The sequence below is a fragment of the Macaca thibetana genome, chromosome 16 (assembly GCF_024542745.1).
Source record: "Macaca thibetana thibetana isolate TM-01 chromosome 16, ASM2454274v1, whole genome shotgun sequence".
Taxonomy (NCBI): domain Eukaryota; kingdom Metazoa; phylum Chordata; class Mammalia; order Primates; family Cercopithecidae; genus Macaca; species Macaca thibetana.
In genome coordinates this window covers 27,704,520-27,719,012 of record NC_065593.1, presented here as the reverse complement: position 1 = coordinate 27,719,012, position 14,493 = coordinate 27,704,520, and the positions used below count along the sequence as shown (strand labels likewise).

Sequence of the window (14,493 nt, the reverse complement as noted above, 5' to 3'; positions counted from 1 at the left end):
TAGGTTGGAAACTTGCTACCCCCAGAGCTTAGGAAAACCAGAAGAGCCAGCATTTCTGAAGCCCCACTTTGTGCCAGGCACTATGCTGGGCACTTCACTGCTCTATATTATAGATTACAATGAGAGATTGTAGGTGCAACTGATACAATATTCCAAGGTGGCCTTCATTTGCTCTTCTTGCCCATGAGGAACACTGAGCTCTGAGAGGTGGAGTGACTTTTCCAAGGCCAGGTGGCTAGGAAAAAGGAAAAAACCCCATTGCTCCACCTCTGCCCAAACTGCCCAAACCATGCTGAGCTCCCTCTACATCAAATATGGACAAGGAGAAGCAGCCAGGGTAGTTACCTGGCTGAGGGATAGAGAGTCTCCCCAAGAGAGGGATCCCCAGGGGCACGGGGCAGGGGGTGGCAGTGGGTCCATCTGAAGGGATGCCTAGGGTCTGGCACATAGGTAGTGCTTAAGTAATATCATTGAATCAACTGTTGCATATTAGAGGGTATCAAGCCCCATTCACTCACTGATTCTGCAAACACTAGCTGAGTGCCTACCATTCATTCATGCATGCATCAATCATGCATTCAACAGGTTCATTTGTTTTATTGAGTATAATGTGCCAGGCACTATTCTAGGTGCTAGACATATAAGGAACAAACAAATTTTCTGCCCCCATGGTGCTTACAGTCTAGCATAGGCAAGTGAAAAGGGGATATACATAAATTCAGAGGTACATGGAATAATTTCAGATAGTGGAGCATGCTGTAGTGCTAAGACAGTGACAAAGAGAGAAAACACTCCTTCAGCTACCGCAGTCAGAGAAGTCACTCCGAGGAGGTGAAACTGATACAAGACCTGATGGAAGAAAAAGAGAGTGTCACCCAAAGGAGAGGAAATGCATCTCCACAAAAATCTCAAAATATTAGTTGGGCGTGGTGGTGTCCACCTGTAGTCCCAGCTACTCAGGAGGCTGCCGTGAGCTATGATCGCACCACTGTACTCCAGCCTGGGCAACAGAGCGAGACCCTGTCTCAAAAAATCAAAACAAAGATATGAGGAAATAAAATTCCAGGAAGATAAAAGAGCAGGTACAGAGACCCTGTGGTGCAAACAACTTGTTGCAATCAAGGGACAGAGTGTAATGAATGGGAGAAGAGTGGTCGGTGATGATGAAAGGCATGAAGCAGCATGCTACTCTCAGGAGACTAACCGCCAAGGACACAAAGCAGCTACAGCAAAAGTTTCCAAGCAGGTGAGAGTTGAATCTGTAGCGATCAGCTGAGTCTTGGTCATGAAAGACCTTGTATACCAAGCCAAGGAACTTGAACTTTAACCCAAAGATAAGAAAAGCTATTGGGCCTAGGATGCAAGGCAGAAACAAGATAGAAAGCTCACTCTGAGGGAGGAGGTAGAGTGACAAGGACCAAGGTTAGAGACATGAACACTCTTAGGAAGCCATTGCAATTGTCCTTGGGAAGAGGTGATGAAGACTTGATTTAAAGCAGCTGCATGTGGATAGAAAGGAGGGAGACTTTCTAGAGATATAAAGAAAGTAAAAGAGGCAGGACTTAATGGCCCATGGTAAGTGGGGTGAGTGACGTGGAAGGAGAGAGACACCAGGACACGGCCTGGTTACTCTCACCAACCTGAGCATGTCCCTCAGGAGCTGAGCTCTGAACATAGAGGTTGCCTGGCCTCTACATTCAGATGGGCCTGCACACTCTGTAGCCCTCATCACAGGGGAGGCCTCCCTGGCTTTGATCAGGGCCCTCTTCCCAAAATACTCCTTCTCCATCTCCTCCTTTACCTGCTCCTGGTCAACCACCCAGCCTAGGCCTTCAGGGTCCCTTGTCCGGGCCCGATCCTAGTCCACTCCCATCTTGAAGAGACTATGGCCATCACTGCTGCTCACAGCCCCCAAATCCTTTAACATTGTTAAATGTTCTCTTTGGTTCCAAGAGCTTCAGTATACCTACTCTTGGGATCCTCTCCCAGACAAGCTGAATGGGACCCAGTGAAGCAACCAGGCCAGGCAGGCAACAGAAGTCTGAAGTGGAAGTAGAGGCACGAATCCTTCAAAGATGGATGGGTCGGACCATGGATTGGAAGAATTCACACCATGAAAACAACCATACTTCCCAAAGCAATCTACAGGTTCAATGCAATCCCTATCAAAATACCAATATCATTTTCCAGAGAATTTTTAGAAAAAAATTTTTAGAAAAAAAATCCTAAAATTTGTATGAAACCAAAAAAGGCCCAAATAGCCAAAGCAATCCTAAGCAAAAAGAACAAAGCTGGAGTCATCACATTATCTGATTTCAAATTATATTACAAGGCTATAGTAGCCGAAACAGCATGGTACTGGTATAAAAACAGACTCATAGATCAGTGGAACAGGGTAGAGAACTCAGAAATAAAGCCACATATTTACAGCCAATGATTTTTGACAAAGCTGACAAGAACATACATTGGGGAAAGGACACCTCTTTCAATAAATGGTGCTAGGAAAACTGGGTTGCCATATGCAGAAGAATGAAACGACCCCTGCCTCTCATCATATACAAAAATCGATTCAAGATGGATTAAAGACTTAAACGTAAGACCCAAAACTATAAAAACACTAGAAGGAAACCTAGAGAGAACTCTCCTGAACATTCTGAACATTGTCTAGGTAAAGAATTTATGACTAAGACCTCAAAAACACAGGCAACAAAACAAAAAATAGACAAATGGGACTTGAACTAAAAAGCTTCTGCACAGGAAAAGAAATAATCAACAGAATAAACAACTTGTAGAATGGCAGAAAATATTTGCAAACTATTCATTCAACAGGGGACTAATACCTAGCATATACAAAGAACTCGAACAACTCAAAAACAAAAAACAAAACCAGAAACAATCCTATTAAAAAGTGGGCAAGCCAGGCATGGTGGCTCATGCCTAAAATCCCAGCACTTTGAGAGGTCAAGGTGGGAGGATTGCTTGAGTCCCAGAGTTCGAGACCAGCCTTGGCAAAATAGTGAGACATTGTCTCTATAAAAAATCAAAAATTAGCTAGGTGTGGTGGTGCATGCCTGTAGTCTCAGCTACTCGGGAGGCTGAGGTGGAGGATGGCTCGAGCCCAGGAAGTCAAGGCTGCCATAAGCCATGATCAAACCACTGCACTCCAGCCTGGGCAACAGAGCAAGACCCTTTCCCCAAAAAAATGGGCAAAGGATCATAAACAGACTTTTTTAAAGAAGACATATAGTCAACAGTTATACGAAAAAATGTTCAACATCACTGATCATAGAGAAATGCAAATTAAAACCACAATGAAATATCATCTCACCCCAATCAGAATGTCTTTTATTAAAAAGGCAATAAACAACAAATGTTGGTGATGATGCAGAAAAAAGGGAACTCTTATATACTGTTAGTGGGGGTGTAAATTAGCACAACATCTGTGGAAAATAGTATGACGATTTCTCACAGAACTAAAAGTAGAACTACCATTCAGTTTAGCAATCCTTCTAATGGGTATCTATCTACCCAGAGAAAAAGAAGCCATTACGTCAAAAAGACACCTGCATTCATATGTTTATCAAAACACTATTCACAACAGCAAAGATATGGAACCAACCTAAGTGTAATGGATGAATGGAAAAAGAGAATTCGCTACATATACACAATGGAATACTATTCAGTCCTAAAAAAAGAATGAAATCATGTCTTTTGCAGCAACATGGTTGGAATTGCAGGTCATTATCTTAAGTAAAAAATGCCAGGCCTAGAAAGTCAAATGTCACATGTTCTCACTCCTAAGTGGGTGTGAAAAAATGTGTACACATGGACATAAAGAGTGGAATAATAGGGGCTAGGCACAGTAGCTCATGCCTATAATCTCAGCACTTTGGGAGGCCAAGGTGGGCAGATTACATGAGGTCAGGAGTTCGAGACCAGCCTGGTCAACATGGTGAAATCCCATCTCTACTAAAAATACAAAAATTAGCCAGGTGCGGTGGCGGGCGCCTGTACTCAGGAGGCTGAGGCACGAGAATCACTTGAGCCTGGGAGGCAGAGGTTGCAGTGAGCTGAGATCACACCACTGCACTCCAGCTTGGGCGACAGAGTGAGACTCCATCTCAAAAGAAAGGACTGGAATAATAGACAATGGAGATTCAGAACAATGCAGGGTATGAGGGGGGTGGACAATGAAAAATTACTTAATGGGGACAGTGTACATTATTCAGATGAAGGATACTTTAAAAGCCCTGTTTTGACCACTATGCAATCTATATGTGTAACAGAATCGCATAGGTACCCTGTAAGTTGTACGAATAAAAATAAATAAAATTTTTAATTTGTCTTGCAAAAAATAAAAATAAATTTTAAAAAAAGAAAAATGGATGGGTCGTGGGTCCCTGGCCAGATGATCATAACAACAACCCCTCAGCAAAGCACAGTGAGTGAGCATGACCTGTGGACTCACACTGAGCCGGGTGCAAATTTATCTTCTCTGAGCCTCTGTTTCCCCTTGTCTATGGAATGGTGGTCATAATAGTACCTGCATCATAGCTATTGTTCTAGGGTCTAGATTAGATGATGCATGGCACATGGTAGGCACATCGTTTTTGCCTTAATGTTAAAAAGACAGCAGCTTCTCCCTATTTATGATTTAATAGCTCCATTAGTCACTGACGCCCCTACTTCCAGCAGGGTTCTTCACCACTCTGTCCCCTTGCATGAGTCGCTCTCAAGTTTCATCATCACCTTGACCAGACCAACAGGGGAAGGAAAGTGGCCTGCCTTGATAATTGTGGACATTCCACACCCTTCTGGTGTTTGCTGACCCTGGGGCATTCAGGGTGCCTGAATTAGGTGGAGGAGGATGGTGGGGGGCAACATTGTCGTCCCCTCCTCTCCTTAACAGTCACCAGCCATGCCTCAACCAACAGTTCAGTACTTGCAGGTTTCTTTGGAGCCTTTTCATAAGAATCTACAATCTGAATTCAGGGTTCAGGCTTCTCACACATCACCCTGTCCCTGCAACTGCTGCTTTTGCCACCACATCCACCGTGATCCTGAGACCCCACCCACCTTCCTCCTTTAGAGGCAGTCGTTCCAGATTAGCAGGGGACCGCGCTGTCTTTTTCTGGGCTTCCCGTGTGCTGACTAAGGCAGAGGGCTGCACTGTGCGGATTGAAAGCCATGGTCACTCCCACCCCATCCTTCAACCCCTTAGCAGTGGTGGGTAAAGTGAGTGCACCGTCTCTATCAGCGGCACTTGAATCTTTCGCCACGAGAGGGCACTAGAGAGCAAAGTGACAGCTGAAGCGCCGAGTGGTCATTCCTCTCCCGCGACAAAGCAGCACCCCTGGGGCGGGAGGGGTGTGTGTTAGTAGTCACAGCTAGAGGGCCAAAGCACGGTGACCACCATCTGCAACCAAAGCTGCAGAAAATAAGTGTCCCAAGGATCTTCCCAATCAAGCCAGAGGTGCACAGCCCTAGATCCAGCTAGGGTTGCCACGTAAAACACAGGACACCCAGTTAAGTTTAAATTCTGGATAAACGTCAAATAGTTTTAATATAAATATGTTCCCATGCAATATTTTGGACATGCTTAAAATTATTTGTTGTATAACCAAAGTTCAAATTAAACCGGGGCATCCTGTTTTTGTTGTTTGTTATATATTTGTTTTGTTAAATCTGGCCACCCTAGACCCAAACTCGGCCAGGTGTGGTGGACAAAAAATGCACTGGTGCCCCCCCCCCAATACCTGCCCTGAGGCCACCAGAAATGGAGGTAAGCCTCTGGTGCTGGACTTTCTGGAGTCCACTTGAACTACAGCCCAGGTGGACAGGTGAGGCGAGGGAACATGGAGGTGCTCTGGCTCTGACACGGCACCTGCAGACACACTGAGAGCTGAGAGCCACATTCACGTTCAACCATCCTTTATTTGCTGGCTTGTCTTCCCAAGCCTGGGTCAGGAACCAAACCACATTCCCAACCTGCTGTGCGTGGTTCCGTCCATCCTAGAAGTCACAGCCATCCACCCAGTCAGTGAGGTCTTTGCCCTGGCAGTGATGCCTCCAGGCCTCCCTGAGGATGGAGAACAAGGAAGAGGAGAGATCACATCAGCTGCAGTTGCCAGTCACTGCCCAGAGAAGAACAGGAAGGAGAGTGTGGGCTCTAAACCAGAAGTGAGGAAGGAAAGGGGTTTGTTCCCTGCTGCCGCCCACCAGTTCTAACCAAACCACTGCGGCAGGGCTGCCGCCCAAGTTACTTACCAGTAACCCAGACCCTGAGGCTCTTGGGTGATCTTCATGGCACAGATAACGGTATCCTTGAGATTAGGATTCAACAAATCTGGGTGATAGGCAGAGAAACACAATGAGGGAGCAGGAGACATCCAGAGTGTGTGTGTGTGTGTGTGTGTGTGTGTGTGTGTGTGTGTGTGTGTGTGTGTGTGTGTGTGTGTGTATCTGTCTCTCTCTATATGTATATACATACACACACACACACTCCACTCCCCTAAATCCAGGCCTGTCTCAACCACTCTGGAAGCACAGGTTCCACCCTATCCTTCTCCCGCTCCATCAGAAACAATCCTCCCTCCATTCCTATAGCTCTAAGGCAGTCTCCTGTCTGGGACCCCAGTTCAGACTGATGGAAGACCTACCCTCATCCCTTGTCCCATCTCCCTCTCCTCCGTGGGCCCAGCCAGATGTGGGGGAACCCTCACTCAGAGATGCAGGTAGCAAACTAAACTGGGAAGGAAACAAAAGCTAATGCAGGGCCTGACTCCTGCCAGCCCTGGGCCCAGGCCCAGCTACCTGAGCAGTACATCCCGCACATGTTGGGGGCGTTGGGAGTGAGGTTTCTGCACCACCTCCGGCTGCTGATCTGGAAGATCCCGTTGTTGGTGCTCCCGTCAGCCTCGTGGTCCACAGCAGCTGTGTTGAAACCGCTTGTGAAATAAGCAAGGCAGACCCCTGCATAGGGCAGAGCACAGGCCTGGAGGTCAGACAGTTACGGCTACCCCAGGCCAGGGTACTCACTGCACAGGTCCCACGCTGGTTCCACCCAGCCTCGCCTGCCTGATCAAGGTGATTGGGGAAGGTGCCTTCCCACCTGCTTTGCAAATGAATTAATCAATCGAGGCTTAGAGGTGCACAGTGACTCACACAGGCTCCCATCAGCTACCAAATAGCAGTGGTCGGGGCTGACCTCAGGCCTCTTGACTTTTAGCCCAGCAATCTTCCCACTTTCTCATTGTTCAGCATGTAGTAGGGCCCAGTAAATTTGTTGAATTAATCTACAAGTGCTAACTTTTTTTTTTTTTTTTTTTTTTGAGACGGAGTCTCACTCTGTTGCCCAGGCTGCAGTGTAGTGGCATGATCTCAGCTCACTGCAACTTCTGCCTCCTGAGTTCAAGGAATTCTCCTGTTTCAGTGTCCCAAGTAGCTGGGATTATAGATACCTGCCACCATGCCCAGCTAATTTTTGTATTTTTAGTAGAGGCGGGGTTTCGCCATGTCGGCCTGGTTGATCTCGAACTCCTGACCTCAGGTGATCCACCTGCCTCAGCTTCCCAAAGTGCTGGGATTACAGGCCTGAGCCACCGCGCCCAGCCTACAAGCGCTAAATCTTTAGTGACAAGATTAGGAAGACCCAGGTGGAATCTATAGAGGGCGCTGGACCTGTTGGAAAGATGAGCCCCGGTGTGACTTCCCTTCCCGCGTGGCCATCTAAAACTGCCACCAACTGGAAAAGTTTGGCATGACTGCTCTGTTGTTTGTCTTTTCTAATTTCAGAAGGAATGTCTAATGCTAGTGGCCACGGTTAAGTTTAGGGGACTGAGCTGCTTGTTTCCTTTGACCCTGACTTTAGCAGCAGGGGAAAAGGAAGGAGTGAGTCCAATTTGGTTGCCTGCTGCCTGCCTACTGCATGTTTAACTCAGTGCCGGCTTTTCTCTACCTGCCATCTCAAATCTTCTTCGGTTTACAGAAGGGCTCTAAAAGCTCCCGAAGCCACAGCCCTTGAATGAGAAGGAAAGAGGGAGGGAAGGAGGGAGAGAGGTGTGGGGAAGCCAGGGCCAGCCAGGGAGAAGGGTTCTCACAGTCAGCCAGGCTGTATCCCCGGTATCCGTCCAGCCCGAAGTCCTGTAGCACTCTGGCCAGTTCACAGCGACTGTAGACCTTGGCCTCACTGGAGGGTAGCAGGCAGCTGAGCAGAGAGACCAGGGCCAACAACATGATCGCAGCTGGGCACCACCGCCTTCCGAGAGCCCTGCTCCTGGCTTCTGTGCCGGTGGTAGAGGTGGAGCCACCACTCTGGCTCAGAGCTGAGCTTTGGGATGACCCACAGCTCACCAGCCTCGGCGGTCCACTCACAGAAGGAGAAGAAACGGGGCTTGAGTGTACCCCTGGGAAAGGGGAGAGGAGAGAAGGGGTGGGCAGAAGGCCAGGCTCCGGCAGCAGGAATCAGCCCCCTTGCATCCCTGATCAGCATCAGCCCTGCCCCCGAGGCCAGCCCTTCTCCTTCCCCATCCTGCTTCAAACCACCCTAGTCCGAACTGGGAAGAAAACTGACCTATTGTGAGCTCCATATTACACGATACACATTATTTAGTCCTGAGGCGCAAGAGTTTACAACTAGGAAGGGGAAAAGTTTGGATGGAGACAAAGTTCTATAAATCCAAAGCCCCGCTGAGCAGATGCTCCCGGAGAGGATGGCCAGGCGGTGTCATACCATGTTCACGGGCCCCTCAGCCCAGTTGTCAAGGGACAGCCCTTCTGGCACTGACCCTCCATCTCCAGATCTTAACTGAAACAAGGTCTCCCCCAGAACACTGCTCCCCTATAGCCCGCGCAAGGGGAAGCTGTTCTTTCTCCACACACAAGGCCCCAAGATGTCCCGAGAGTCTCCTCCACCCCCACCATCCCTTCTAAACCACAACCTGCAAAAAGCCCTTCTCCCTGGAAGGCCAGCCTGCCTGTCTGGTTTGACCTCCGTGCCCTCTCATCGCTGGCAGTGTGTGGCCAGTCCCCCAAATCATGGAGGACATTAGCATCTGGGTGTCACAGCCTCAGGGCTCCTTCATCTCCCCAGACCTAGTCCCCTCTGGCTCCACTGTGTCTCAACCAGTCCCTCCCCTGCCCTGTCATCCCTGCTTCTCGTCCTCACCCGCATTTCCCACCTCTGTGAGCTCCTATCCCACTGCCCACCACCTCTGACAAGCGTTCCCATGCCTCTCTTGAGCTCTGCACCTCCACACCTGCTCTCCGCCTTCACAGAGTCAAAAAGTGAAAGAGTTGCACAAACTCTTGTTTGTGCCAATGGGTGTCCCTGGTCTCCAACCTCCACGGGACTTTGAATGCCACCGAGGATGACAGTGGTTGAGGGCGTGGCTTTGCAGCAAGGCTGGGGTTGGAAGCCCCCCTCTGCTTCTTGCTCCATCTCTGACTTTGGGCCCTCCCTGGGCCTTGTTTCCTCCTCTATAAAATGAGGACGTGAGTAACACCTGCCTCATACGATTGTTGGAAGAATAAATGAGAAAAGGCGTGGGCACAGCTTAGCTCTTGGCACTAAAAATAAGTGAATTGTTGTTTCTGTTATGAACTACAACTAGCACTGGTACACGCGCTTGTCTCTGCTCAGATTTCTCTCTCCCGTTTCCCTCACAGGAAATGAAAATCCTCGGTATAGTCCTTGAGCACACCATACTGTCCCACCCCTTGGCTCCCAGAACATGATCTTGTCTCCCGATGCACTAAGAAAAGCAAGGTGCTCACTTGTGGAATTTCTTCCTCTTTCTGCCTTAGCCTCACTTACTTGCAAACTCATCAGTAGCCTCCTCGCCCTCATCTGCACCCCATCATTGTTTGGGTGCGGGGCTTCCACCCCCATGCAAGCCCACCTTCCTTCCCTCCAAGCTCTAGATTTGTCCTTCCCGTCTCCAAGTCTTGCTCCATTCATTGTCCCTCCTCTCCCAGTGCGCCAGCACCGTGCCCCTCCTGCTCCTCCTTCCCCTGCTCCTAGAGACTTGCTCAGTCTCCAGCTTCTAAATGCTTTCCCTCAAGTCTCATGCTGACTGGTACTCCCCTGTCTTTCCCCCTCCTCTCACCCAAACTCCTGGGGAAAATTACCACTTTCTCCCCTCGCATTTGTTTTCCAACCTGGTGAATTGCCCTCCCCGCCACCACCACACGCTGAAACTCCTCTGCAGGTCCTAGGAGGCCCCGTCGGTTCTGTCTTATGGGAGCTCTCAGCCGCACTCATGCTGTCCACCACCCCCTGTTGAAAGGCTTGCCTCTCCTGGTTTCCACGATGCTCCCCTCTCCCAGGTTTCCTCCTCCCTCTCTGGCTGACTCTCCTCTTTATCCTCTGTGGAATCCACTTCTGCCCAGGCCATAACCACTGATATGTGTTCCAGGCCTTCCTGCCTTGAGCCCTCTTCTCTTCCACTTTGAGGAAACCCTCTGGGCAGCCCTGCTGTCAGCCACTGCCTGCAGGCTGGCGACCCCTGTGGCATCTTCCCCAAGACCTCACAGGCAACTACTGGCTGGACACGTCCACTTGAATTCCTGCAGGCACCTCAAACTCAGCACATCTGAACAGAACCACTGTTCCCATCACTGCCTGCTTCTGCCTTACAACTTCCCTTATGTGCTTTAAAACATGACGGGCCACCCACTTACCCAAACCAGAAATATGGATGTCATTCTTCACTCCTTCCCCATGACATCTTTCACCCAGTCCCAGCCAACCAGTCCCAATGTCCTGTGGATTCCACCTTCCCTGTCAGAGCACCGTCCTTTCCTAGGATCACACTGGGTTCCTTCATGGTCTTCTTGTACCATGTCTTGACGACTCTTCCAAGCTATTCTATACATGTCCATTAGAACAAATTTGTTACATGAAAAGCCCAACTCTGTGACACCTTGGATGACTCCCACTGTTACTGCCCCTTCGAGGTCCACACGGCCCTTCACGACCCTTCACGGCCCAGCCCTGCGGCCCACTCCCTCACTCATACATTATGTTCCAGCAATTGTTCTCTCACAATGACCTTGCTGTCTAGAACATTCACCTTCTCCTTTCCTCTACACGGTTAACTCTGACTCATACTTGAAGGGTCTCATCAGAGGGGGGTTCCCCAGTGAGAGTCTCCTGGCAGGCCACCGCCCCCCACACTCTCACACGCCCCATCTTCCACCTCCTCTGTCACACCAGGCTGGAATAGATGTCAGTCTTTCCCACCACGAAGTTAACTTCTGAAGAACGGCAGCCGGTTTTATTTATCTGCAGAGTTGCTGGCATGGAGTAGCCACTCAGGGGCTGCTTCTGAAATTCAAGTCCACAGAAGGCGTGGCCACAGGGACATAAGTCCTTCTCCTCACCGCGAGGGGAGTGACCAACCTGGTGGAGTTTGTCAAGTCTTTGAGCACCGTGCCAGGCCTTTCCCAGAGCTTTTCTAACTTAATCTCATCCAATCCTCTCAACAATTGAAAGGAGTGGGATTAATATCCCTAAGTTGTAAAGGAGGAAACCAAATTGTCTGCTACACAGGGACTGTTTTTGTAGAAAAGTGACTTAAAAGCAATTCCATCCTGACCATTTCACAGCAGCTCCAGAGTTTCTCTCTCTCTCTCTCTCTCTCTCTCTCTCTCTCTCTCTCTTCTCTCTCTCTGTCTCTCTCTCTCTCAGCTGATCAGTCTTCCAGGCCAGGACACCCCCATCCTAACCACCACCTTGTTTTACTCCACCTCTCTCTGGCCAGACCAAACCAGGGCCCTGTTAACAGCCCCAGGAAGAAGGGAAAGGGGGCTCACTGATCAGGAGTGCTCCCCACAGAGCTGAGATCATGGTGACAATGGCAGCAGCAGCAGTGGCCCAAAACCCTGCTGCAGCTCAGGATGCCCCCCACAACCTCGCCAGGGCCCCAGGCACCCAGTGTTAAGAGAACGATGGGGAAGGCAGGCTCCAGGTCAACCGAGGGCCTTCTAGAACTCCAGCTCTGTGAGCTCATCTTCCACAAACAGCTCCGCCTGGAGCTTTGACTAGCCCACCTGAGCCCTTCAACTCAGGGCCCAGGTGCAGAGCAGGGGTATCTAATCCCAGCCCCCTTGCACCTCTCTACCCCATCCCCCGCAAACACACACACACACACACACACACACACACACACACACACACTACATTGAAGGATGACACTTCCTCTCCCAACAGATCTTTCAGATGATTTCCCAGGGACAGTGGGGGACACCAGGGATGGTGATGCATGTGCAGGGATGGTGGTGGGTGTCTGGAGATAGTGGTGAACATGCAGGGATGGTGGTGGGTGACCAGGGACAGTGGTAGGTGCCCAGGGATGGTAGCAGGTGTGCAAGGACAGTGGTCGGTGTGCAAGGACAGTAGTAGGTGCCAAGAGATCGTGGGGTGTGTAGGGATAGTAGTGGGTGCACATGGGCAATGGTGGGTTCCCAGGGATGGTGACGGATGTGCAGGGATGGTGGGTGTTCAGGGACAGTGGTGGATGTGTAGGGATGGTGGTGAATGTGCAGGGATGGTGATGGATGTGCCGGGATGGTGTTGGTGGGTCCCCAGGGATGGTGGTAGATGTTCAGGGATGGCAGTGGGTGCCCAGAGACAGAGGTGAGTGTGCAAGGATGGTGGTCCCAGTGTGCAGGAACGGTGTTAAGTGCCCAAGGATAGTAGTAGATTCCCAGAGATGGTGGTGTGTGCCCAAGGATCGTGGTGGATGTGGAGGGATGGTGGTGCGTGTCCAGGGATAGTGGTGGGTACCTAGGGATGGTGGCGGTTGCCCACTGCTTTTCCAGGCTGCCCATCTCACCATGGAGCTCCTTTGAGTGCCAGAAAGTTCTTCCTTAATGCTGAGTTACAAACCACTCCCTTCTCCACCTGGATAATGGCCATTCAGTGTGGACAAGTGCAGGGCAAAGCTTACACTACTGACCCTAAAACTTAAAGGGCAGAGAAGTGGAAAGAAAGGGCATGAGGTGCCTATGTCTGTGCCTCACAGGGGCCCAGGCTTGGAGGCCGTGCAGCACAGGAGCTAGAGCACAGGCTTTGGGGTCAGGCTGACCAGGGCTGAACACAGGCGCTAGTGACTTCCAGCTGGATGACCTAAAGAAAGTGGACTCACTCTCTGTTTCCTTGATTCTCAAGTGGGGATGACAATACCAACTTCACAGGGTACTAGGAAGGCTCAATGAAACAGCAATAAAATGCTTAGTACCCCAGGTGCTCAATAAATAATAGTAATTACTACTAAGTGCAGAGCACAGCCATGAATGTGTCTAGTTGCACCATGTCCACCCTATCTGCCTGGGCCCCACCCCAGGACAACCAAGTTAAAATTGAGGGTTGCCCCAGCATCAGCACCAGTGTTTTTCTTTTTTTTTTTCCCCCTCTTTTTTTTTTTTTTTTTTTTTACTGAGGTAAGAACACTTAGCAGGAGACCTGCCCTCTTAACATATATTTAATGTGCAATCCATTATTGTTGACTGTACAGGACACTGCTGTACAGCAGATCTCTTGAGCTCATTCATCTTGCCTGACCGGTTTTTTTTTTTTTTTCTTTTTTTTGAGATGGAGTCCCACTCTTTTGCCAAGGCTGGAGTGAAGTGGCATGATCTCGGCTCACTGCAACCTCTGCCCCCTGAGTTCAAGCGATTCTCCTGCCTCAGCCTCTCGAATAGCTGGGATTACAGATGCATGCCACCACACCGGCTAATTTTTGTATTTTTAGTAGAGACAGGGTTTCACCATGTTGGCCAGGCTGGTCTCGAACTCCTGACCTCAGGTGATCCACCCTCCTCGGCCTCCTAAAGTGCTGGGATTACAGGTGTGAGCCACTGCACCCAGTCACCTGACTGGATCATTACGCTCATTGATTAGTAACTCCCTGTTTTCTCCTCCTGCCAGCCCCTGGTGACCACCATTCCTCTCTTTGATTCTATGAGTTTGACTATTCTAGGTACCTGATAAAAGGAGAATTATTTCCTTTTCTGGAACTGGCATATTTCACTTTGCATATTGTCCTCAAAGCCCATCCATATTGTTGCATATGTCAGAATTTTCTTCTTTTTTACCCATGATTATTATTCCACTTTGTGTGTATATCACATTTTCTTTATCCATTAATCTATGTGTGTTAGTTTATTTTGCATTGCTATAAAGGAACATCTGAGGCTGGGGAACTTATAAAGAAAAGAAGTTTATTTGGCTCACAGTTCTGCAGGCTGTAAAGGAAATATGGTACCAGCATCTGCTGGGCTTCTGGGGAGGCCTCAAGAAGGTTTTACTCATGATGGAAGGTGAAGGGGGAGCAAGCATGTCCCATGGCAGGAGAGGGAGCAAGAGAGAGGGGAGGAGATGCCAGATTCTTTTAAACAACCAGCTCTTGCATGAACTAATAGAATGAGAGCTCACTCATTACCACGAGGCCTGCACCAAGCCATTTATGAGGGATCCACCACCATGACCCA

The 14,493-nt window shown here is 49.4% G+C and overlaps 1 protein-coding gene across 1 annotated transcript; it reads right to left on the bottom strand.

Moving 5' to 3' along the window:
* Nucleotides 1-5,914: 5,914 nt before the first annotated feature.
* On the bottom strand, nt 5,915-11,945 carry SPACA3 (sperm acrosome associated 3). The gene is made up of 5 exons (XM_050762325.1): nt 11,815-11,945; nt 8,100-8,405; nt 6,814-6,972; nt 6,268-6,346; nt 5,915-6,079 (listed from the first exon to the last, which is right to left on the bottom strand). The coding sequence occupies exons 1-5, from the start codon at nt 11,846-11,848 to the stop codon at nt 6,013-6,015; spliced, it is 645 nt and encodes a 214-aa protein (XP_050618282.1). The 5' UTR covers nt 11,849-11,945; the 3' UTR covers nt 5,915-6,012.
* Between the last annotated feature and the right edge of the window lie 2,548 nt (nt 11,946-14,493).